This window comes from Salvelinus sp. IW2-2015, linkage group LG20, assembly GCF_002910315.2.
Source record: "Salvelinus sp. IW2-2015 linkage group LG20, ASM291031v2, whole genome shotgun sequence".
NCBI lineage: Eukaryota > Metazoa > Chordata > Actinopteri > Salmoniformes > Salmonidae > Salvelinus > Salvelinus sp. IW2-2015.
Genome location: NC_036860.1, coordinates 66,398,064 through 66,425,040, shown reverse-complemented (window position 1 = coordinate 66,425,040; position 26,977 = coordinate 66,398,064). Strand labels below are relative to the sequence as shown.

Genomic DNA, 26,977 nt, shown 5'->3' with positions numbered 1-26,977 from the left:
TTTAATTGTTGTTGTTATTCAGGATCATTATGGTATGGCTGTTATGGTAAAGAAACATGTATATATCCTTCATAACAATAGAGTAGGTATATACCTCCACCAAATAGCAAATCATTATAAATCACGAATCATGTCGTGTATGTTGTGGTCACGCTGTTATTTTTGCACAGCCTATAGGTCACTTGAGGTGAAAGATGTAGCCACATCACAGGACTCGATAAAATATGTTGGTAAAATATGGCAAAGATTTACGAAAATACAACAAAGTAAGACCGTTTGTGCTACATTGTGAAAACAAAAGGTTGCGGTCGTTGTTTACATTGTGAAAGAAATGCAGGCATGTGTCAGTCTACAACGTGTAATTTCAGCCTACAACGTCTAGGGATTCGACCAATAAGAAAGCGCCCTGTTGGCCCTACAGGCATTCCCATCATCCTCTCTGATTCAATGCTACGTCAGCAGTGGTACCAAAAGATGGCAGTGTCCATAGTAAACCGCCTGGCTGCTGATGCGTGCTTATTGATATTAACTTTAATATTCCACCACAGTAATGCCAATAATATCGCCGCCGCTGCTTCGACCGCAGCAGCCCCAAACCGCCGGTTTGAATACAAGTACAGTTTCAAGGGACCGCACCTGTCTCAACCCGACGGGAGTATTCCCTTTTGGGTACACAGTGGAAGTAAGTTTCAGTTTATGACTGGTGCCGGTGGCTAGGCTATAGCTGACCGTTATAAATCATTATAATAAGGTGAATCCGCTGCGATAGATATCTTGCCATTCTAGCCAGCGATTGTAGCTAGTTATTTTGCATGTGGGGGAACATTTATGACACGTTTGTTGTAGCTAGCCGGCTACTGCCTGTACCCACTGAGGATTAGTCAGTGGGCCTGATTTCAAACTCGTTTCAACATGTTATGGCAGTGAAATGAGCAGCAGCATCAGACGGGGAGAGAAGTAGGAGAAGAGATACACATGCAGACATCAGTAAAGTTACCAAGTAACTAGCTAACGTTAGCTACATTGAGTACCTTGTTACGTTCATGCCTGCCAGCTGTCTAAATCACCCTACCACAAAGTATACCATATGGTGTTGCCAAGCTTACATTTCATTTTAGCTGACACGGTATAATAGTTGAGGGGGTTCTTGTTAACAACGTTGCAGCCTATAGAAACAAAATATGGACACACAGATCATTCCAGGTTTTGGAATCGTCCTTGGAAAACACTACCGCAGCATTGCACACATGCAATAGCCAGCATTGGGTTTCATAATATTATCAGAGAAAACGCTTTGCCTTTTTAAAGTTGGTGAGCATTGTATGGGTGGATTTTTCTTTCCTATTGAATTGATCTGTCCCTCTACTAGCATGGTTTTGTGTCATGTAAAGGGTTAACAAATCAGTATCTTTAGAAGCAGTGCAAAGGTCCCTGACTGATGTCGACTCACCCTGATTTAGGAGTCAATTTGATCATGTTGTCCATTTCTTATCAGGATACAGAATATGGCATGTTTGACACACACGAATGACCTACTGTGACATTTTGAATGTAGGCTCAAAATATACAAACTATTGTGGACTTTGGCTGTCTACCAAACCCTTGACTGTAATGCTAACAATATTAGGCCTATGTATAGGCTACCTATTTTGTCTTTACTTAAGGTTTCAGAATGTAATTAATCCATGTAAATGTTGTCCACAAAGAACCCTGGAAATAATAATAATCTCAGTAACACACGTACATGTGTACGTAGGCTTAAGACACAATGATGTTACTAACCCCAAGGCTTGTAAAGAAAATAACTTCTGGCCAATTGTTTACCCCGGACCAATACTGGTTCTACACCTGTAGTTGCACTTAGGGCCATTATGACTTGGACAAGGCTTACTTACTTTACTTAGTTACGCTATGCAAACAGTTGAACAAGTATTTCTAGACATTCACAGTTAGTCACAAAGCTTCTGTACCGTACAGTCATAACGGAACGGACCGCTAGTGCTTCTGGTAACTGATCTGTCTTAGCCTTCTGTCAGTAAGGGTTTGCTCAGTATGACTTTACCCCAAACTTGCTAACTGACGTTAACGTCTCGTGTCTGTCCCAGATGCCATCCCCAGTGCCGATCAGGTCCGTATCACCCCCTCTCTCAGGAGTCAGAAGGGCTCGGTCTGGACCAAGAGCACGGTCAACTTTGACAACTGGGAAGCAGAGGTGACATTCCGTGTGTCTGGACGAGGGAGGATGGGAGCGGACGGCCTGGTAAGAGGAACACCACTTTTGCCAAGTCAATTTTCCTTTATTATATAAAGATTGGGAAATTCACTCATGTCTAGCTTCACACTAGGCCTTTTCACACAGCATTTTCTTAGCACAGGGCTATCCTTAAACATGGGTTAAATTTAGCCCAGGGCTATCCTACCCTCCTTTCACACAAGCATGACTTAACCCTGGGCTAACTGCAGTGTGCTTTAAAAACACTGGCTACAGTATATGTAGGTGTCTTATTATTGTGAAGCTAGCCAAGTGAGAAATAATACCTTCCTTCCTATGGCTTCCATATACTCTGACTCTAGCCCATAGAGAATGATAGAGGATTCTTCTGTGTATCTGTCCCATTATGGCGTCTGAGCCCACAGGCAGCTCCGTTGAGGCAATCTCCATTTTGAAGTAGTACATTTTCTTCTTCTGCTACTGTGTTTGCGCACAAGTATAATTCATTGGCTGATCCCTCCTGATGACCTGGATGGAATTATGTGAACCTTCCTTAACCCATAGGATGTCCCACCCAGTTGACTACTTCAGAATGGAGTACCACAGTATGAGGCATAATACCCATAAAACCTAGTGGTCGAACAAGGAAATGGTTCCAGTTGTTTTTCCATCATAAATTTTTCCCGTAGGCGATTTTAGAAACACTTAAAATAAGGGCTGTGTTTCGTGTAGGCTTACCCTGGCGTGACTTTTTGATAACCATGTCAATTCCTTTAGGACAAGGTGATTCTTTTCAATATAGTCACCTGTATTTACCCCCCCACCCCCCCCAACATAAAAAAATGGCTGTCATTAAGAACTAAAAATGCCATGATGATCTGGAAGAGACTGCCAAATCGAGGCAAAGGTACGAACCTCTGGATTAACTATCTAATGTTAGCTAAATGTAGTAATAAATTAGCTACATTTCTTTCAATTGACAATTCTGTGAACAGTCTTGTGCATGTTTTTAAACTGACACAGTACCTGTTAGTAAAGGTGTCAGCTGGAGATGACGTGCAGCAGCTTGCAGGGATTTGTAGTCTTGCATGATGTCTACGTTGCTACTAATTATCATTTTAGAATCTGAGAAATAAATAGAGCCGAATATATTGATAAAAGTCACCTTGTCCGAGAGAGATTTACATGGTTATCAAAACGTCATGTCAGGGTAAGCCTACACGAAACACAGCCCTTATTTTAAGTGTTTCTAAAATCGCCTACGGGGAAAATGAATAATGGAAAAACAACTGGAACCATTTCCTTGTTCGACCACTAGGTTTTATGGGTATTATTATAACTCCACTGTGAGGCTCTATGGTAAAAGTCCTCAAAGGTGCATAAAATGGCCTTTTGGGCACTAGAGTCCTCTATCCTTCTCTATGCTCTAGCCCTAATCAGCCTACTGAGCTGAGCCAAGCTGTACTGGCCTGGTGCTGTACTGGCCTGGTCACACATCCACCATAGTTGCTGGAGCCGTGCTGGAAAATATGTGAAAATGAAATATTAGAGCCAGTACAGTATGTTTTGTGTCAGCTCAATAGTGTGATAGGTATGCCTATTAATGTCCATTGAGTTACCTACACCTGTATCCCCGCAGCTAGTCTGCTGGTAGTGAGTGGAGTTGTGCTGACCTTTCGGCTCAGACTACAGGTTAATCCCCTTGTTTATCTCTCCATGTCTGTCCTGTCCCTGTGTGGCTCAGATGGGTAAAAGCGTGGCACTAGTAACGCCAAGGTCGTGGGTTCAAGTCCTACATTATGCGTTCGCTGTACTGTACATTTGACTGGAGCTACTGTCCCTATATTTATCTCTCTGTCCCTCTGCTGCGCTACTGCTACCTATAGTTATTCAGACAGTTAAAATAAGTATTTTTGGACATTCCCTGTCTCCATGTTCTCATCCCTCTAACAGGCGATATGGTTCACCACTGCACAAGGCCTGGATGGTCCTGTCTATGGAGCCGCTGACAACTGGAACGGCATCGGTATCTTCTTCGATTCCTTTGACAACGATGGGAAGGTTGGTGGTCAAATTTTAAACATTTGATTACATTCATTTAATCAATTTACAATAAATGTATTTATTTAATTATGGGTTAAAGCAAAAAAAAAAGTCAAAAGGATATTGCAAATTAATTCAGGTAAAATGTCAATTAACCGTTTTTTTCATAATGTCATTAATACTTTAAAATTCAAATACTACAATGCAAATAATAGGAAATGTATGTTAATACTGTACACACTTTCTTATCTTGATATCCATCTTTCTTTCTTCATATTGTCAAGTTGTAGCCTAGGTCTGATGGCATGTATTGGATGTAGTGAAAGAAACCCAATGACCTTTTAAAACCTAGATTAGGTAGATTACAGATTGTTGTTTGTTTTACTGTTTGTTTCAGAAAAATAACCCTGCTGTGCTGGTGGTGGGAAACAATGGCAAACTTGTTTATGATCACCCAAAGTAAGTCAACATTTCCTTCGCCTTTCTGACATCACCAACTGAACATTTTACAACTTAAAAGAAGATTAGAAAATATAATTATTTATTTGTGGTTGGAGATTATAATCCTCTCTGTCATCCTAATCTCCCTGGGCAGTGAAAGCTGGAAATCACTTTTCTGTGCCATCTATGTCTTAGAGCTTACACTACTGTCTTCTGTGTCGTCACTACTCTGTGTGTTTACACATTAATTGGAATTGTTTTCCTTAATTTCTGAAATCTCCAAACCATGTATTTTCTGTTTGTATGGCCATCTATGTTGTTCTATATTCTCTGTACTTGTTTCTCCTGCTGCTGTGGTGCATGTGTCCTTTATACTTGTTATAAATCCAGGTCTGCCTTTGTACTTTGTATTGTCGATGCTTGTGGGGATGAATTAATTTCCCTTCTTGTGATATATAAAGTAGTACTACTACTACTTCTAATACTACTATGTAATGTGTCTAAAAAAATAAATATATGTTTTCTTTTCAGTGATGGCACGACTCAGGCCCTGGGGACATGTTTAAGAGACTTCCGTAACAAACCCTATCCTGTCAGAGCCAAAATAACATACTATAAAAGAACACTAATAGTAAGTAAATTATCAATCCCCTCCAATTAAAAAACCGAGACAAATTTGACTGGTGTTTTTATATTGGCCATTTATTGAGAACACGATGAAATGATCAACGCCCGAATGCATCAAACACAGAACTATGCCGTGCCTCCCGAGTGGCGCAGCGGTCTAAGACACTGCATCGCAGTGCTTGAGGCGTCAATACCGATCCGGGTTCGATCCTGGATCTGTAGAGACCCGTGAGGCGGCGCACAATTGGTCCAGCGTTGTTCGGGTTGGGGGAGGGTTTGGCTGGCCGGGATGTCCTTGTCCCATCGCGCTCTAGTGACTCCTGTGGCGGGCTGGGTGCATTGCACGCTGACACGGTCGCCAGTTGTACGGCGTTTCCTCCGACACTTTGGTGCGGCTGGCTTCCGGGTTAAGCGAGTAGTGTGTCAAGAAGCAGTGCGGCTTGGCAGGGTCGTGTTTCGGAGGACGCATGGCTCTCGACCTTCGCCTCTCCCGAGTCCGTACGTGAGTCACAGCGATGGGCCAAGACTGTAACTCGCAATTTGGATATTAAGAAATCGGGGAGAAGAAAGAGTTAAACAGTACGAAATTATAATGCATTTTAATTGATTGCACTTGGGTAATGTGCTAAAAACATTGTCTGTCCTGTCAGGTGCTGATCAACAATGGGTTCACGCCAGATAAGGATGACTATGAGTTCTGTACAAAAGTGGACAACATGGTCATTCCACAGGAAGGATACTTCGGTATCTCAGCTGCCACTGGTGGTCTAGCAGGTGGTTATCTTGGTAACAGTTTAGTTGAGGCCTGCAGGTATAATGCATTATGATGTGATTGTAATGCATTATTAAACTTGCCATGCGCATGTATGACCCCCTTTTTTTTTAATGTAATTTCTATCAAATTAGATTTTTACTATTCCTAATTTATTTAGATTAAACTGCTTGAAATGTAAAATGTGGATATTGTTAGGTTATAATGGTCAATCATGAAACAAATTATTTTGTTTAATCATATTTAATGGGTTTTGTTTGAATGTAACTTTTGTCTTCCAGATGATCATGATGTCCTGTCCTTCTTGACGTTCAGACTATCAGAGCCTGGCCAAGAACTGGTAACTAGATTTTCTTAGTTATACTACTCATAGTCATAACTGTAACTGGTACAGTTTCCACTTACCACAAGTTAAACCACTTACAGTACCACTCAGTACAATTTTAAATGGAAGAACATCAGAGTGAATTGTGTACCCTATTTCTTCAATAGAGGTATGAGAAAGCATTATGTAAATAAGGGGAGTACAGGGCATCAGTCTCTTCAGCACCGGTTCACAGGGGGTTGTTTTGTCCCATTTGAAGCCCCCACCTGAAGCAGAGATGCCCAAGCAGGACAAGGACAAGTACCAGGAGGAATTTGAGAACTTTCAGCAGGATCTGGACAAAAAGAAAGAGGACTACCAGAAGGAGCATCCGGACGTTCAGGGACAACCCAGTTAGTTTCACTCAATAATATTCCTCAGACTTCATCATGTCTTTGCTGTACATGTTATATGCTACTTTTTACATTCTAGTAAGGGATGGGCAAGTTTTTTAATAGGCTGCGGACCCATTAAGATATTACATACTGTACCAGTCAAAAGTTGACACCTACTCATTCAAGGGTTTTTCTTTATTTTTTTTACTATTTTTATACATTGTAGAATAATAGTGAAGACATCAAAACTATGAAATAACACATGGAATCATGAGGTAAGCAAAAAAAAAGGGTTAAACAAATCAAAATATATTTTCTATTTGAGATTCTTCAAAGTAGTCACCCTTTGTCTTGATGACAGCTTTGCACAATCTTGGCATTCTCTCAACCAGCTTCGAGGTAGTCCCCTGGAATGCATTTCAATTAACAGGTGTGCCTTGTTAAAAGTTAATTTGTGGAATTTATTTCCTTCTTAATGCGTTTGAGCCAATCAGTTGTGTTGTGACAAGGTAGGGCTATATTCTGTATACCACCCCTATTTGGTAAAATACCAAGTCCATATTTTGGCAAGAACAGCTCAAATAAGCAAAGAGAAACGACAGTCCATCATTAAGACATGAAGGTCAGTCAATGTGGAAAATTTCAAGGACTTTGAACGTTTCTTCAAGTGTAAAATAGATTTTGATTTGTTTAGCACTTTTTTTGGTTACTTCATGATTCCATGTGTTATTTCATCTTATGTTCACTATGATTCTACAAGGTACAAATAGTAAAAATAAAAACCCTTGTAGATAGAGATATATATCAATAGCCTTAGTCTTATATATCATCCTGGCCATCTAGATTTACTTATGTAAATATGATATTTCTATTTTTTTTATACATTTGCAAAAATGTCCAAACCTGTTTTTGCTTTACATTAAGGGCTATTGTGTGTAAATTAATGGGGGGGGGGGGACAATTTAATCAATTTTCGGATAAGGCTGTAAACATAACCAAATGTGGAAAAAGTCAACAGGTCTGAATACTTTTCCTCTATATAACTCTCAACAGTAAGAGGTCAGTCAAGGTTTCAGCTTACTGTTGACAGTTAGAATACACAAGGTACGATTTGGAAATTAGTCATGCATCAGCAGTCACTCAATTATTTCATGTCAGCTGTTTTTAGATTGTTAAGTTAGTCTAGCGGACAGTTATTTGAACTTGAAGTAATCATGGTCGAATTACCGACCCATTTTTCATAATCAGTTATCATATTAAAAACTGCAAACATTTACCTCCCTCCTATAGAACAATTTGTCGAATTACAGGAAATTAGCGGGAAAATTGTGGGGGGGGGTTGGATATGTCCAGATGCTAATACTAGATGCTAATAAGACGTCCTTCTGTCTGATCTGTGTAGTTGAGGACATGTATGAGACTGTGAACGACAGAGAGATCCGCCAAGTGTTTGAGGGCCAGAACCGGATCCATCTGGAGATCAAGCAGCTTCACCATCAGCTGGCCGTGATCCTGGACGAACAGCGGCGCTACGTATCCGTGGCTACCGACGAGATCTCCAAGCGCCAAGGGGAGTCTGGAGGACAGGTGGGACAGGTAGGAAGTCTAGGAAGACCACGAGCGCACATACATACACACACACACATACAGTATATTGTTCAAATCAATAGAGCCACATACTGAAGTTTAATAATTTTACTAAAAAGAATCATGACATGTTTTAATAATTGTTATGTTTATTGAATTCTTCAGGCTCCGAGTCAAGAGATGGGTGTGGTGGTTGCAACACAACAGGAAGTACTGAGGAACCTGAACGAGTTGAGGTGGGTACCGTAACAGCGATTGTTGTTTTGTTATTATTCTTTAACTGTATTTATCACACACAGTACGATCTGATATTCCAGACAAACAAGCTATTGTTTTTCAATCAAGGCCATAAATAAATCCTTATTAAATCTCATATTTAATCTCACAATACAATACTCCGCTGCTGCAGGTGTCTCAGCCTAGACCCAATAATCTGCTATTTTTTTTGTCTCTTGCTTCCCAGTCTGAAATCCCCCTCCTGGCTTGTCTGTAGGATTTACTATGATACCTTAACTACAAGCCCCCAAGTCTATGATACCTTAAACCTCCTCCACTACACCCCCCCCCCCCAGTGGGATAGACACCTTATCTCCCCAGGAGCTCATCCCTAATCCATATTTATGTTCATCTTTTGTTTGCTGACTTTCGCTGTGTTTTGTGCATGAGGATATGAGCTGGGGAGTCTGGTGGGCGGTTCTTTCCTTTATCGAGCATCCGAGCTGCATTCTAGACTAGAGGACGAATGAATAAATGTTTTTTTATTTTATTTTGTTTTTTCTGATAACATCATGATTGTTTTCTAACATGGACCTTGTCAGTTCTTTGAGACGATATAACATATAGCTTAACCGTTATATATTTCCGTTACTTGATGTAGCCATTGTTTCCTAAATATGTCGATATTTTCAGGTTCTAATAGATTAAAGCAATAGTACACCCAAATTAACAATTGCATATTGGTTTCCTGACCCTTTTTAAGCAGTTTATTGACAAGGTTTGACAGCATTCTATTCTTTGGTTTGATTACCTGGCTACTGTTTCCAAATGCTTACTTTTTACTTATAGATCGTTTGGGAAATTAAGCATTAAAAATGATAATAAATTGCATTTGTGCCACAAATGCTAAAATGTTAGCGTGTGGAAACGGTGGCCAGGTTAAAAAACAAATCATATAGTGCTGTCATTCCTAGTCCATAGACTAGAGATGACAGTGCGTTCTGAAAGTATTCAAACGCCTTGTCTTTTTCCACATTTTGTCACATTAGAGCCTTATTCTAAAATGTATTAAATAGTTTTTTCCCCCCCTCGTCAATCTACACGCAATGCCCCAAAAATGACAAAGCAAAAAAATTATTGTTTTGCAAATGTATAAATAAAAATGGAAATATCACATTTTACATAAGTATTCAGACCCTGTACTCAGTACTTTGTTGAAGCACCTTTGGCAGCAATTACAGCCTTAAGTCTTCTTGGGTATGACGCTACAATCTTGGCACACCTGTATTTGGGGAGTTTCTCCAATTCTTCTCTACTGAGACCTTCGATTGGATTCAAGTCCGGGCTCTGGCTGGGCCACTCAAGGACATTCAGAGACTTGGCCCAAAGCCACTCCTGCGTTTTCTTGGCTGTGTGCTTAGGGTTTTTGTCCTGTTAGAAGGTGAACCTTCACCCCAGTCTGAGATCCTGAACGCTCTGGAGCAGGTTTTCATCAAGGATTTCTCTGTACTTGGCTCCGTTCATCGTTCCCGTGATCCTGACTAGTCTCCGAGTCCCTGCCTCTGAAAAACCTCCCCACAGCATGATGCTGTCACCACCATGCTTCACCGTAGGCATAGTGCCAGGTTTCCTCCAGACGTGACGCTTGACATTCAGGCCAAAGAGTTCAATCTTGGTTTCATCAGACCAGAGAATTTTGTTTCTCATGGTCTGAGAGTCCTTTAGCTGCCTTTTGGAAAACTCCAAGTGGGCTGTCATGTGCCTTTCCGTCTGGCCGCTACCATAAAGGCCTGATTGGTGGAGTGCTGCAGAGATTGTTGTCCTTCTGGAATGCTCTCCCATTTCCACAGAGGAACTCTGGAGCTCTGTCAGCGTGACCATCGGGTTCTTGGTCACCTCCCTGACCAAGGCCCTTCTCCCCCAATTGCTCAGTTTGGCCAGGCGGCCAGCTCTAGGAAGAGTCTTGGTTGTTCCAAACTTCTTCCATTTAAAAATTATGTTATTGAGGACCTTCAATGCTGCAGAAATATTTTGGTACCCTTCCTCAGATCTGTGCCTCAACACAAACCTAGTTCGGTGCTCTACGGACAATTCCTTTGACATCATGGCTTGGGTTTTGCTCTGACATGCACTGTCAACTGTGGGACCTTATATAGACAGGTGGGGGCCTTTCCAAATCATGTCCAGTCAATTGAATTTACCACAGGTGGACTCCAATCAAGTTGTAGAAACATCTCAAGGATGATCAATGGAAACAGGATGCACTTGAGCTCGATTTTGAGTTTCATAGAAAAGGGTCTGAATACTTATGTAAAATGTGATATTTTTAATAAATGAGCAACATTTTCTAAACCTGTTATCACTTTGTTGTTGTTGGATATTTTGTGTAGAATGATGAGCAGGGGAAAAAGCTAATTCATCCGTTTTAGAATAAGTCTGTTACGTAACAAAATGTGGAAAAAGTCAAAGGGGTCTGAATACTTTCCGAATGCACCGTACATGTAAATGTCCCTATTCTTTAGATAGTTCTGTCAGCCTCCCAGGCTTTTCATATGAACTTAGGATAATACAGATTAAAACTCTGTGTTAGGCTTTTGTTAGAGGCTGTCGATACAAATATAGGTTTGATGGTGTAACTTAATCCTGATGAAAGATGAGAATCTCCGTTCTTTGTCAAACATTAATTACATCAATTGTTTTTCTTTTCCATTGACGAATAACAATAACATATTTTGTTCTTAAGTATTATGATATGTAAGGTGCTTTTGGAGAGAAGGTGTAGACGGACAGATCAGATCACACAAACAAAATATTCAACGATAATGGGGGGAGAGAGAGCCATATTCCAAGAAAAGTCTCTCGCTAGTAGAAAATAATGATGACACCTTATTTTGGATAGTTCAGATATTCCATCAGTAAATGCTCTACAGATAGTTTGTTTATCGTATGATCGTCTGTTGATAAGCAACTGCTTGTTAAGGTTACTGATCGTGTGTAGATAGTCCATCTGTAGATGCTCTACAGACTATCCAAATAGTCTTACCAAAATAATAATTTGACATGATCAATATCAATATTGATGAATATCATCACTAAGGCTAACTAGTGTTCATTTATTATTATTTGACTAGTTTTACATAACTGTAGAATTATGCGGTTAAAGTGTATATACAGTGCCTTCAAAGTATTCACACCCCTTTTACTTTCCACATTTTATTGTGTTACAGCTAGGGCTTTGGCAGTCATATATAACATTTTGTCAGCTGGTGATTGTCAAGCAAATAACTGCCGGTCTCACCGCAATTGACCGTTAATGAACATAAACACCTTTAACATCTCCTGGCTTCCACACACAGCCTACAAGCCACTGATGCAGACCTTTGGAATATCTATATTTGCATATTTTTTGTTAGACAGGTCTAAAGAAACAGATTACATTTTCTTCATATATTTCAGAAGAACAGAATAGCATACGCTGAGTTGTCCTCATGTTAGGCCCTGATCTGGCTATGCCACATGGCTGTGGGCTACGCTAGTTAATTTAGCAGACAATATTTGCTTAAAAATCCGTTATTATTTATAATTTAATAGTATGAAGAATACAAATGGACATAGCTGAATAAAATAGAAAGGGTGTTTTCTCTAAATTGAGAGAGTGCAGCTATTGTGTTAGCGGTTAACAAATAAACATCCTCCTATTTGTTTAATTTAGATTTATTTATGCAACTTTAGTTGTGATACAAATGTTGGGCTATATGTTTTTGATTTTTTTAATACATTCTAAGGCTGCGTGATGCGACATGATTTGAAAGGAGTCGCATAAGTCATGAGCTCTTCTTTGTTTTATGCTCAGGCTGCACGAGCAAAAGCACTAGCCTATGTCAATCTATTTTCCCCCATAGTACAAAAGTTTACCTATTCTGTGCGAGGGGGGGAAAATATATTCCAAAAAGAAGTCTGAGACAGTTGTGGGATGTGATAGATCCCAAATTAATACAACCACTAGCACCGAAAAACCATTTAAAAGCAATGTGGCTGACACAACAGATCAGAACGTTTAGCTTAAAATGTTGATGAACTATTAGTCTTTTCAAATTGCATAGCCAATAGAAACGTTGAGCAACAGGAGCTCATGGGATCTCATGAAGTGTTTGATTAGATTTCTGATTAGATTTTCGTTGATGTCAGAGTGATTAGAGGGACAAAAGAGTGCTGAGTACCAGGCAGTTAGCAAGTTTGGTAGGCTGCTAATGACCATCAGCAGCATCTGAGCTTGGAGAAGCCTAATTACTGTGACTAAACGGTCACGTGGAATTTGACTGCCGTCATGACTTGTGACCACCGGTGTGGCAGTAATATGATCACGTAACAACCCTAGTTACAGCCTGAATTTTGTGTCACTGGCCTACTACACACAATACCCCATAATGTCAAAGTGAAATTATGTTTTTAGACATTTTAACAAATTAACTAAAAATAATTAAAAGCCATAAGTATTCAACCCCTTTGTTATGGCAAACCTAAATAAGTTCCGTAGTAACACGTCGCATAATAAGTTGCACAGACTCACTCTGTGTGCAGTAAGTGTTGAACATGATTTTTGAATGACTGTCTCATCTCTGTACCCCACACATACAATTATCTGTAAGCTCCCTCAGTCGGGCAGTGAATTTTAAACACAGATTCTACCACAAAGACCAGGGAGGGTTCCCAATGCCTCACAAGGAAGGGGGCCCTATTGGTATGTATGTATGTGTATATATATATATATATATATAAAAACTCAGCAGAAAAAGAAACCGACCATCACCCCTGGTGAGACAAAACCGCGACTCGACAGTGAAGAGCACTTTTTGCCAGTCCTGTCTTGTCCAGCGACGGAGGGTTTGTGCCCATAGGCGACGTTGTTGCCGTTGATGTCTGGTGAGGACCTGCGGGATTGTGCGTTCCTGGTGTAACTCGGGCAGTTGTTGTTGCCATCCTGTACCTGTCCAACAGGTGTGATGTTCGGATGTACCGATCCTGTGCAGGTGTTGTTACACGTGGTCTGCCACTGCGAGGACGATCAGCTGTCCGTCCTGTCTCCCTGTAGGACTGTCTTAGGCGTCTCACTGTACSGACATTGCAATTTATTGCCCTGGCCACATCTGCAGTCCTCATGCCTCCTTGCAGCATGCCTAAGGMAYGTTCACWCAGATGAGCAGGGACCCTGGGCATCTTTCTTTTGATGTTTTTCAGAGTCAGTAGAAAGGCCTCTTTATTGTCCTAAGTTTTCATAACTGTGACGTTAATTGCCTACCGTCTGTAAGCTGTTAGTGTCTTAACGACCATTCCACACGTGCATGTTCATTCATTGTTTATGGTTCATTCATTGTTTATGGTTCATTGAACAAGCATGGGAAACAGTGTTTAAACCCTTTACAATGATCTGTGAAGTTATTTGGATTTTTACTAATTATCTTTGAAAGACAGGGTCTTGAAAAAGGGACGTTTCTTTTTTTTGCTGAGTTTATATATACAGGACCCTGTCTTTCAACGATAATTTGTAAAAATCAAAATAACTTCATTATAAAGGGTTTAAACTCTGTTTCCCATTTTTTTCCAAACAGACTTTGAGCATGAAGTTATTAATTACACTTTGGATGGTGTATCAATACTCCCAGTCAATACAAACATACAGGCATCTTTTATATTTCGGTTGCCAGAGAGGAAGGAAACCGCTCAGGGATTTTACCATGAGGTCAATGGGCACTTCAAAACAGTTAAGAGTTTAATGGTTATGATATGACAACTGAGGATGGATCAACAACATTGTAGTTACTCCACAATACTAACCTATTTGACAGAGTGAAAAGGAAGCCTGTACAGAATACAAATATTCCAAAACATGTATCCTGTTTGCAATAAGGCACTAAAGTAAAACAGCAACAAATGTGGCCAGTTTATTAGGTACACCACCCCGTTCATGAAAATGGATTGCTTCTACAGACCGTGAGGCATCGATGCATTCAGTTACTTTTCTATTGAATGTTAGAATGGGCAAAACAAAGTGACGTCAGCGACTTTGAGCGTGGTGTGATCGTCGGTTACCAGGCACGCCAGATCCAGTGTATCAGAAATGTCCGTCCTCCTGGGCTTTGCGCGCACGACAGTGTCTAGGGTTTACCGAGAATGGTGCGACCAAACAAAACACATCCGGTCAGCGACAGTCCTGTGAGCGGAAAAACTGCTTGTTGATGAGAGGTCGAAGGAGAATGGCAAGAATCGTGCAAGCTGAAAGGGCGGTCCGCAGGCAGACAAGTAACGGCGCAGTACAACAGTCATATGCAGAACGGCATTCACTCAGTACTGATGGAACTTTATTTCATTCTTGCTTGGTATTTCTTTTTAAATAAAAGTCAAACAGTTGTAAACAGTTTCATTTTATCACATAGCTAAACCAAGTTAGCAAGCATGGTGTTTTTATTTTGACTGGTCACAGGTCGCGCAGGAAAAAATCATTATGATGTTTAACCTAGATGCTCTGTGTGCAACCCACACCTCTGCTTCTTTTTACGTGTGGAGGGCGACTTCAGGTTTTCAGGAACACGTTGAAAAGTAACTTGACGCTGTGTTAATCAGTCAGCGCAAATTCAGATTTATAATGACGTGAAGAAAATGTAATTGACAGAGGAAGGAGCGTACTGAATTAATACACATGGTAAGGGATAGAATATACTCTGGATCTTCTTACAGCAATGTGTCTGTCTGGTGTGTGCATGTATTATAGTGTAACGACCCTGGGTTTATTAGCGCGGAAATCGACGATCCTGGGTTTATTAGCGCGGAAATCGACGATCCTGGGTTTATTAGCGCGGAAATCGACGATCTGGGTTTAATTAGCGCGGAAATCGACGACCTGGGTTTATTAGCGCGGAAATCGACGACCCTGGGTTTATTAGCGCGGAATCGACGACCCTGGGTTCTAAGCGCCGAAATCGACGGCCCTGGGTTTATAAGCGCCGAAATCGACGGCCCTGAGTTTATTAGCGCGGAAATCGACGGCCCTGGGTTTATTAGCGCGGAAATCGACGACCCTGGGTTTATTAGCGCGGAAATCGACGACCCTCGGTTTATTAGCGCGGAAATCGACGACCCTGGGTTTATTAGCGCGGAAATCGACGGCCCTGGGTTTATTAGCGCGGAAATCGACTCTGCCGTTCGAGCATGCTTTTGCGGCACAGTCGATAGCGCGCTGGATTTCGGGCTAGAATGTCGAGGGTTCGAGACCTGCTCCCTGCTGTTTCATTACAATACATGAATTAGCAGCGTGGCAGTTTTCCCAACGTTTCCAAAGTATTGTGCATCTAACTGGCTATAATAGCAGCCAAGGAGGTCCGCCAGGTTATTTGTGCTCTGATTTACATGCAAGTGTCCAGGGTCAGCAGTTTCTACAGATGTCTGTCTTCAGCCATAGGAAAAACCTTCCGTAGCAAAATATACAGAGCTAGCTAGCGACCTTCCTTTTGCTTCTCATCCAACTAGCCTTCTACTAGCAAGCTGCTACTGTTGTGCAGCAACCAAGTTGCTCGAATGTTTTAGAACTCTGAGATTCGACTCCAAAAGATGTTAGCATTGTCAGAAATGCTACCAAAAGGTAGCATATCGTTGGTTTTCATTGAGCAGATTTGTGCATGTGAGAGTGGTAAATAGATTTTTTTTTTWAACTGTTGCACCTGCAAACTTAATCAGTCCAAATGGATCTAAGTCTAATGGTAACCTTATGGATGCTGGAGATTTGTTTTAATCCGACGTCTAGAATTTGAGCTAGGTTTTGGCAAAATAATTATCTGACGACCCTAGTGCTAACGACCCATCAAAAATCCGATATACTGATTCTCTGGGATGGCTGGACGGATCATGACGAGAGGCGGGGAATGTGTTGTGTACCTCCCACGTTGATTTGCACATTTTCGTTAACATTGGTTTAGATATGATGGTAGGGAGATTTTGAATTCAACATTGAACTTCAAAGAATGCATTCTATAGTCGAGCCAACCGGCACAACATTAAGACAATACAAACATAGTACAGACATACTGTACATCTGACTCTAATGCAGTAACCTGATTGGTCTATATGGGATTATAATCTAGTAGATTATTATGCCCTCGTTAAGGTCTTGACCCCGTCTATAGAGATGTGAATTATGATTATATGATTGACCTCGTCTTACTGTTAGTCTCTGGTAAATTATGTTCTCTGATCTGAGAAGGGCTTTCTCATAAATGGGTCACTTGGACAAGATAAAGATTAGACTCACAGTTTTAATAAATGTTCACTTACTTTCTCGAGGGAGATTTGCCTGCTTCTTAATTTTGAGAAACAAATTGGATTTTGTTTATACAAATGTCTTCTACTGTCTGACCATCCCTCAGCTGTGTGCTCTGTGCCATGTGGCCCTGGGTTGGCTGCAAGGAAAGGAAACATCTCGGGCACCATTTGTCCTTKGAGGATTTGACATCAGTCTTTAAATACATCCTTCATACACAGATACAAAACACGGGCTCCTTCTGATTGCTTTCTTGATGTCGCAGTTCCCCCCTAGACCTATATACTTACAGCCTTCCAATTGCTTTCATTTGTCAAGTGTTTTTGGCTTGTAATCATCTTAAGACGATATTAATAGGAAAAGACGTACCCCTCCTGTTAGTAATAATACATTATAAAAAAAAAWGTAATTTAATCAGAAACGTGATCTTGTTCTCTTTATTAAAATGTCAACTGAGTCTTATTCTGCTCTTTTGATACACGCCACTAACTTCTGCATTTTGCACATTTTCTCAACATGGGCACTTTTTGATTGCACGTTTACAGAAGCCACAATGTAATTTAAAAAAATATGATGGTTTCAATAGACAATACCATGTGTTATAYTGGTTAAGGTTAAATCCCTAACCARCAAATCATTTCACAGAGAAAGGRGTATTGTAAACTGACAAATCCATCACAACCCATGTACAACAGTACATTTGGAAAGTTTCAAGACTCCTTGACTTTTTCCTGATTTTACGTTACAGCGTTATTCAAATACAATACCCCATAATGACAAAGCAAAAACAGTTAAACATTTWATTTTTTTGCAGATTTATTACAAATKGGAAAACTTTAAMTATGACATTTTACATAAGTATTCAGACCCTTTACTCAGTACTTTGTTGAAGCACCTTTTGGTAGTGATTTACAGCCTCAAGTCTTCTTGGGTATGACGCTACAAGCTTGGCACACCTGTATTTGGGGAGTTTCTCCCATTCTTCTCTGCAGATCCTCTCAAGCTCTGTCAGGTTGGATAGGGAGTGTCGCTGCACAGCTATTTTCAGGTCTCTCCAGAGATGTTTGATTGGGTTCAAGTCCGGGCTCTGCCTGGGCCACTCAATGACATTCAGAGACTTGTCCCGAAGCCACTCCTGCATTGTCTTGGCTGTGTGCTTAGTGTCGTTGTCCTGTTGGAAGGTGAATGAATCCATTTTAGAATAGGGCTGTAACGTAACAAAGTGGAAAAAGTCKAGGGGTATGAATACTTTCCGAATGCACTGTAATGTTTTTTWTTYKATTTTTTTTTTTTCATGAYTTTTATTGAACAGAGAGATGATGACAGTGGGGAAAGAGAACTTTGTGTCAAAGGGCAGTAGGCAGGATTCAGACCCATGCCGACACCATAGACGTGTGCTGGAGGCTGCGGCTTACACCGCTTGGCCACCATCACAACACATTTGAGATATTCCCAATCTGAAATTTGCCCTCGGCTAAGGTCAATACTTTTGGTATTATTTATAAAAAGTGTGAATACATTTTTTCTGTTTTTAAACCTTGGTATTGAATATGATCTATAATATTTCTCTTAAGTTGTTTTTATTAAGATACTGTACATCTGGGTTAAGAACATGGGATTAATTCAGCAATCATGTCCTTTTTTTGTTAATGGTAGATTTTGTTTCTGATGTTAAGGATAAATGGCCTTTTGGGAAGATCCTAAAGAGGATTTAGAGATTGACTTTGGACCGTTCCCTGTGACATTAAGATTATATATTGTTCATTACAGTACGTTTGCTGTCTTTTCTTAGCTCTGGAGGGGACTTTTGGCTGGACTTAACAAAACCGAAACTGTAGGAAACTCGCACTATCATTCAAATTGTTTCTGTGTTGCCTTGGGTGTTCTACCGATTTGTGCCAATGCCTTCAGAGCACCTGTGTTGGCGTGGGTTAAAATCCAGACCGTACTGTCTCTCTCCTACCAGCTTTCCTGCCACCCTCTCACTCTCTGTCCAGGAGCAGGGCTGGATTAATGCAGGGGCTTACTGGGGTTGAAGCTGCCAGGTCCATGGGGGCCCAAGAAGCAGCAAAAATGAATAAAATAATTAGAAAATGTGTATTTATTTATTTATTTATTTATATATATATATATATATATATATAAATAAATAAATAAATAAAAATCTGCAACCGCCAATCACAGGAGGATTCAGAAGTCCGCTCTCAATGAGTATCATCAGATCGGGGGGAGGGGAAGTGGTAAGGGTGCCCACGTGGGTAACTAGGGTGGGCCCTGACTTGATTGGGTAACTGGTTAATAAAAAACACAAACATAGGGGTTTTGGCTTAGATTCTACAAGTGGACCTAAACCATGCCAGAAAAATGCATTTTGGTTGGATTGTTCAAAAATATTTTTTGGGTATTTCTGTTTCGATTATTTGGGTGTAATGCTGTAACACAGAATTAACCAGTTAATACAAGACCACATGGTGGTAGTGACTGACCATTACACTTATTAACCATTTATTCACTTTACTTTAATACAATATTTCAGTTGTTGTAATATACACGTGTTTTATTTAATTACTTTATTATTTCATTCCAAGTCATCATCACCTCTAGAGCTGCTTTCTGACAAAATCACTATTTTAGTAGTTCTTCAAAGTAAATAAGGCATATGTTTTATGACTGCTGAATACCAACTATCAATCACTTAGATCAGCGGTTCCCAATTATTATTTTTTTATAGTCCTGTACCCCTTCAAACATTCATCCTCCAGCCTCGTTCTACCTCTAGCACCAGGGTCAGCGCACTCTCAAATAGTTTTTTTTGCCATCATTGTAAGCCTGCCCCACACACAGTATACAATACATTTATTAAACAATAGAATGAGTGAGTTTTTGTCACAACCCGGCTAGAGGGAAGTGACAAAGAGCTCTTATAGGACCAGGGCACAAATAATATAATAATAATCAATCATTTTGCTCTTTATTTAACCATCTTACATATAAAACCTTATTTGTTCATTGAAATGTGTTAACTCACCACAGGTTAATGAGAAGGGTGTGCTTGAAGGATGCACATAACTCTGCAATGTTGGGTTGTATTGGAGAGAGTCTGTCTTAAATCATTTTCCACACACATTCTGTGCCTGTATTTAGTTTTCATGCTAGTGAGGGCCGAGAATCCACTCTCACATAGGTACGTGGTTGCAAAGGGCATCCGTGCCTTTTGCCAAGGCATGATTATCTGAGCCCAGCTCAATCCAGAAATCTGGCAGTGGCTTCTGATATAAATTACATTTTCACACAATCATAGCCTCAATTCTGTCTTGCACATTGAATATAGTTGCGGAGAGTCCCTGTAATCCTAGATTCAGATCATTCAGGTGAGAAAAAACATCACCCAGATAGGCCAGTCGTGTGAGAAACTCGTCATCATGCAAGCGGTCAGACAGGTGAAAATTATGGTCAGTAAAGAACTTGAAGCTCGTCTCTCAATTGAAAAAAATAAATAAATAGTTAATACTTTGCCCCTTGATAACCAGTACACTTCTGTATGTTGTAAAAGCGTTACATGGTCACTGCCCATATCATTGCATAGTGCAGAAAATACACAAGAGTTCAGGGGCATTTGCTCTAACAAAGTTAGCCATTTTCATTGTAGTGTCCAAAATGTCTTTCAAGCTGTCGGGCATTCCCTTGGCAGCAAGAGCCTCTCAGTGGATGCTGCAGTGTATCCAAATGGCGTTGGGAGCAACTGCTTTCACGCGCGTTACCACTCCACAATGTCACCGCGTCATGGCTTTTGCGCCATTAGTACAGATACCAACACATCTTGATCACCAAAGTCCTTTTGATGTCACAAAGCTGTCCAGTACTTAAAAAATATCCTCTCCTGTTGTCCTAGTTTGCAGTAGTTTGCAGAAGAGGATGTCTTCCTTAATTGACCCCCCCCATAAACGTAACGGACATATACCAGGAGCTGTGCCATGCCCGCCACGTGTTGACTCATCCAGCTGTAACGCATAAAATTCACTGGCTTGTATGTGAAGCAGTAATTGTTTCAAAACATCTCCTGCCATGTCACTGATGCATCGTGAAACAGTGTTGTTTGATGGCGTCATTGTCAGTATCGTTTTTTTTGTTATTTTCCCCCAGCATTGTACTAACCATATCCGCGGCAGCAGGAAGAATTAAGTCCTCCACAATAGTATGGGACTTGCCTGTCCTAGCCACTCGGTACCTCACCATATAAGACGCATCTAGCCCCTTCGTATTAAAACTTCTTAGGGATCAAATCCCGTTAACGGGATCGATTTGACAACATCCGGTGAAATGGCAGAGCGCCAAATTCAAATTAAATTATTAGAAATATTTAACTTTCATACAATCACAAGTGCAATACACAATTAAAGCTTTACTTCTTGTTAATCCAGCCACCGTGTCAGATTTCAAAAAGGCTTTACGACGAAAGCAAACCAGGCTATTATCTGAGGACAGCACCCCATCAAACAAATACAGACAATCATATTTCATCCCGCCAGGCGCGACACAAAACTCAGAAATAACGATATAATTCATGCCTTACCTTTGAAGAGCTTCTTCTGTTGGCACTCCAATGTGTCCCATAAACATCACAAATGGTCCTTTTGTTCGATTAATTCCGTCGTTATATCTCAAATGTCCATTTATTTGGCGCATTGATCCAGAAAATCACCAGTTCCAACTCGCGCAACATGACTACAAAATATCTAATAAGTTACCTGTAATCTTTGTCCAAACATTTCAAACAACTTTCCTAATACAATTTTAGGTATTCTTTTACGTAACTAATCAATCAAATTTAAGACGGGATAAACTGTGTTCAATAGCGGATAAAAACAAAGTGGAGCGAGCTTTCATGTCGCACGCCCCTAGCAAACAGTACACTAGACTCGACCCTTGTTCTGAACAGCCCTACTTCTTAATTACACAAAGGAAAAACATCAACCAATTTCTAAAGACTGTTGACATCCAGTGGAAGTGATAGGAACTGCAAGCAAGTGCCTTTAGAAATCTAGATCCACATTGAAATCACTGTCACCTCAACAACAACAAAAATTCCTGGATGGTTTGTCCTCGGGGTTTCGCCTGCCAAATAAGTTGTTATACTCACAGACATTATTCAAACAGTTTTAGAAACTTCCGAGTGTTTAGAGTACTAATAATATGCATATCCTAGCTTCTGGGCCTGAGTAGCAGGCAGTTTACTTTGGGCACGCTTTTCCTCCGGACGTGAAAATACCGCCCCCTAGCCTAGAGAGGTTTTAATGGTATCTGTTGCTTTTATACATGTCTTACTACTCGAAGTCGTCTTAATTTTGTTGCAGTGTCATGTACACATTTTAAAGTGGTGTTTAAACAACTCCTTACTACATTACACAGTTCAGGCTGGATCTGATCTCTAGAGAAACTCTGGTAATATGCTCGTTGAGCTCACAGGAAGAAAATAAAAAAACAGAACAAAATGGAATTCAAATAATTTAACCGATGTAGGTCAATTAGTTGTTTAAAAACGGACAAATAACAGAAATTTTGGTTAATCGCTCAACACTACTGCTAACAATTATATATATTTTTTAAACAAAGCCCGTATGATTTCTTTATCCGGCCCTGTCCAGGAATATTGTCAACTCATTAAACTGACACATGCATCACTACCCATTTAAGAGATTACATATCCTAAATTTTCCTTTGGCTAAAATGAATACTTATGGTCTTAGTTATAAGTCGTGTCAGTACATTATGTCTATAATGTAACTTTGCTAGATTGCGAATACAGTATATTATGATACGGAATATCTGGGTTAGCAGTGTGTTTTTAGAGGAGATTGCTAAATTAATCTTTATTCGTGATCTTTTTGGGTTGGAGGATGAATGGCCTTTTGAATACAAAGGAAAATTAAGGATGAATTTGGTCTATTCACTGTAATATTAAGATTCATTAATATTAAGATAAATTGTTAATTACAGTATGTTTACAGTCATTTCTCTTCAAACTTTTGGAGTGGAGGAGCTGTGATCCAGCCATTCTCACAAACTTTTTTGTTTCGCACAATATTGTCTAGAGGTGGATAGGTGGTACAAGATAGATAGATATAGAGATCTAGATACTGGATATTCATAGATACTGGATATTCATAGATACTGGATATAGATACTGTATGTATGTATGTATGTATGTATGTGTGTATATATATTTGAATGAAGGATTTTGGATAATAAAAAATAAAAAAAGGATACGATTTGTATAACATAAAATATATAATATAACGTATGCACCATTTAAAGGACACATGCAGTGTGTGTGTAGTGTATCGGTCTGTGTGTTGTGGTCACCTGTGCTGGCCCACCTTCTCTGCCTCATCTTCTTCTTTTTAATCAGGATTAGTGGTCTGGGCATTGTTCCCAGAGAACTGTCCAATAGCTTTACCACATGGATAAACCTGTCTGTCAGTCTGAGTCACACATTCACACCCTCACTTCATCTAGAGGGAGTAGACAGTACAGGTGCATCAAAGCTGGGACCGAGAGATAGAAGATGTTTTTCAATCTCCAAGCCATCCAGACTGTTAAACAGTCACTACTAGCTGGCCTTCACCCAGTACCCTGCCCTGAACGTCAGTCGCTGGTACTAGCCGGGTACTACCCGGTACTCTACCCTGCACCTTAGAGACTGCTGCCCTATCTACATAGTCATGTAACACTGGTCACTTTAATCATGTTTACATACTGTTTTACCCACTTTATATGTATATGCTGTATTGTAGTCATGGCTCATCCTATATATCAGGTTGTTTTGTATCTAGATTATGTGTACTGTTTTTATTGCTAGGCATTACTGCACTGTTGGAGCTAGCAGCGATTAACATCTGTGTACGCAACCAATCAACTTTTGATTTGATTTGACACACTATCATAGGGAAAACATGTCCTCCAACCTTAATTCAATCATCTTCCAAATACCTAGACTTCAAGTTCACATACCTTATTTAGATTATTTAGGTATAGGAAGACATATTCAATTAATCCTCTTCATTCTGTATTAGCTGAAATTCATTCCTGGTTTAATGTTGTCGCCTACTTCAGATGTTGTTTACCACGGGCTGAGGTTTTTCTTCGCTACCCTTTCTGGTGTGCTGATGTAGAAAATGTTAGAATTTTTCCTATCCTATTTATGTTTCTACTGCAGCTTGGGCTGTGTTCAACAGTGAGATAGATCTGACTCTTCTGTTTGTTTGTTTGTTTGTTTGTTTTTCTCCTCAGAAACTCGTTCTATGAGTCTCTGAAACAGATTGGTGCCAGCCAGCATCAGGGCAACGCAGTAGGCATGGGGATGTATGAGACGGTCCAACACTTCAACGACATCAAGGAACATCTACACGTGGTCAAGAAGAACATCGAACACCTCATCACGCGCAATGGGGTTTGTCAATAACTTATTTGACTGTAAATCTCAGCGGTTCTCCACACGTCTTTCTGAAGTCTTTTCCTGATTCCTCGACCTTCGCCTCCTTCGCCAACCACATTGGAAGAGAAGATCCATGGTCCTTTTCCCTCAGACCTTCTCCTCCAATGTGTTTTGAGAAGACTGGAAGGAACGAGGACATGAGGAATATAGATTTTTACAGTATATTTTTGTGTCTTATGCTGCATGTAGAACCCCAGTGAAAAGCAGGTGATGAACTGCCCTGACCCTCCTCCAATGCCTTCCTGTTTGGGTACCACACACTTCCTGGTCTTTGTGGTCATCCAATCAGTCCTGTTCTTCAGCTACATTATGTACAAGTAAGAGCAATAATAAATAAATAGTATAACTAATACATTTAAAAAATCAAATGTTTGTCATAACTCATCTCTTTTTCTCTCCTCTCAATTTCAACTCTCTCTCTCATCTCTTTCTCTCTTTCTTCTCCCTCTACAGAAGTCAACAAGAAGCAGCAGCAAAGAAATTCTTTTGATGAAATATTCATCAATATCATGCCAATATGTAAATGAGGGACTGTTCATTTTGCTGGTTATTTTGGTTTGGTTTTGTTTTTCAAAATTGTAAATTATTGTACTTGAAAATTAGATTTTGTTTGAGAAGTTTCTTTTTTAATTTCTTAGTTTTAATTTGATCTGATATTATGTTTAGGGTATGTGAATGAATGCTCGTGTGGGACATTTTGTTAAAAGATTCCAAATATGATGTAATATATTCTATACAGTATTTTGACAAGTCGTTGGGTGATATTCTGATCTTTCGACTGGTTTTTGATAAGTTCCCACTCTCAGAAAACAAAAACACCGTATGCCCATTCACATAGCTTGGAAAACTGTGGATTTAATAAATGTGCAATTTTGTATGAATTTTGAACTGTGTTGAAGAAAACCCAGAGTGGGTGTCCAATATGTGTGTCTTCTTGAATGGTTGAAACATGCCAATCTGGCATTTTTCTTTTTTCTTCTCAAGCAATTTACATAAACAAAAAACAAAACCAACATTTTTGTCTTTGTTCCTGTATGCCATCCTATTGTTTACATTTTGGTTTTCAGGAATTAAAAAAGTTGCCTAATTGTTGTTAAATTTGACCTTCTAGCCTGGTCCCAGATCTGTTTGTGCTGTCTTGCCAACTCATTGTAACTCATCAAAGTAGTTGGCAAGATAGCGCAAACAGATCTGGGACCAGACTGTCATCCTGTCGCTTTTGATCAGGATCCCTTTTTAAAGACATTAGCTTAATGCATGGCTTAGTGCTTAGTCTGGTCAAGGTTTGGTCTAAGGGAGGCATGGTAGTCTGGTGTCTCTACAGTAGACTGGTGTCTCTGGCATGGTAGGCTGGTGTCCAGCAATAATAGCCTCTGACAGATCAGAGGACATTATGCTGGGCCTTATGTGAGAGAGAACAACTCTGTGTGCCAGTGGTGAGGTATAGGTAGGGTTGCAAAGCTACCGGTAATTTAACACAGTTACCGGACTCTTCGTAATTTTGGTAATTAATAGTTGAATAACCTTTAAAAAAAAAAAAAAAAAAAAAAAATATCATATACAGTATGTTGTAACTGACTTCAGTGGGCAAATGCTCCAAAGGCGGGCGAAGGAGGCAGTTTGGTGGCTCCAAACTTCTTCCATTTAAGAATGATGGAGGCCACTGTGTTCTTGGGGACATTCAATGCTGCAGACATTTTTGGTACCCTTCCACAGATCTGTGCCTCGACACAATCCTGTCTCGGAGCTCTACAAACAATTCCTTCGACCTCACGGCTTGGTTTTTGCTCGGACATGCACTGTCAACTGTGGAACCTTATATAGACAAGTGTGTGCCTTTCCAAATCATGTCCAATCAATTTTATTTACCACAGGTGGACTCCAATCAAGTTAGTTGCAGAAATATCTCAAGGATGGTCAATGGAAACAGGATTCACCTGAGCTTAATTTAGAGTCTCATAGTAAAGTGACTGAAAACGTATGTAAATAAGGTATTTCTGTTTTTCAATTTTAATACATTTGCAAAAAAAAAATCACTTTGTCATTATGGGGCATTGTGTGTAGATTGATGAGGATTTGTATTTATTTAATCCATATTAGAATAAGGCTGTAACGTAACAAAATGTGGAAAAAGTCAAGAGGTCTGAAAACTTTCCGAAAGCACTGTACGTTCTGCCATTAGTTTCCTCTCTCTTGCTCTCTTTCTCTTTCTCTCCTCCCTCAAACGGAATAGGGTATATTTGAGATGCTCACCGTAATCTGTTATTGTCAGACTGCATTGTTGCAGTGTCACTCATCATAAATAAGAGATAATGACACTTCTATCACAGGAAACTGCCTCCTTCGCCCGTCTCCCCGCCACAGCACAGTACTGTATAGCAGAGTGCAACGCAGTACAGTACAGCACAGTACAGCTAACTGCAAACAACAGTGTAGCTATAGAAAAAGGCAAATGCTATGGTTATACAATTCAGCTTGTCTGTCTGTAATTTCATACCAATTATAAAGAACATCAGCGTTTGATGAAAAGAATATGAAAGTATACAACCCTGCATTCTGCACACTCTGTACACA

General features: G+C 40.0%; 1 protein-coding gene across 2 annotated transcripts; it reads left to right on the top strand.

The window, feature by feature from the left end:
- Window positions 1–438: 438 nt before the first annotated feature.
- On the top strand, window positions 439–25,291 carry lman1 (lectin, mannose-binding, 1). Of its 2 annotated transcripts, none has more exons than XM_024012513.2 (13): window positions 439–682; window positions 2,106–2,260; window positions 4,166–4,273; window positions 4,653–4,714; window positions 5,228–5,327; window positions 5,974–6,097; window positions 6,377–6,435; window positions 6,680–6,812; window positions 8,197–8,390; window positions 8,547–8,617; window positions 24,199–24,358; window positions 24,593–24,720; window positions 24,857–25,291. In XM_024012513.2, exons 1-13 carry the CDS (start codon window positions 448–450, stop codon window positions 24,891–24,893), a joined length of 1,566 nt encoding a protein of 521 aa, XP_023868281.1. In that variant the 5' UTR covers window positions 439–447; the 3' UTR covers window positions 24,894–25,291. The 2 variants fall into 2 exon arrangements, with proteins under 2 accessions (XP_023868281.1, XP_023868280.1); XM_024012512.2 differs by having other exon boundaries at window positions 5,974–6,109.
- Window positions 25,292–26,977: the final 1,686 nt, after the last annotated feature.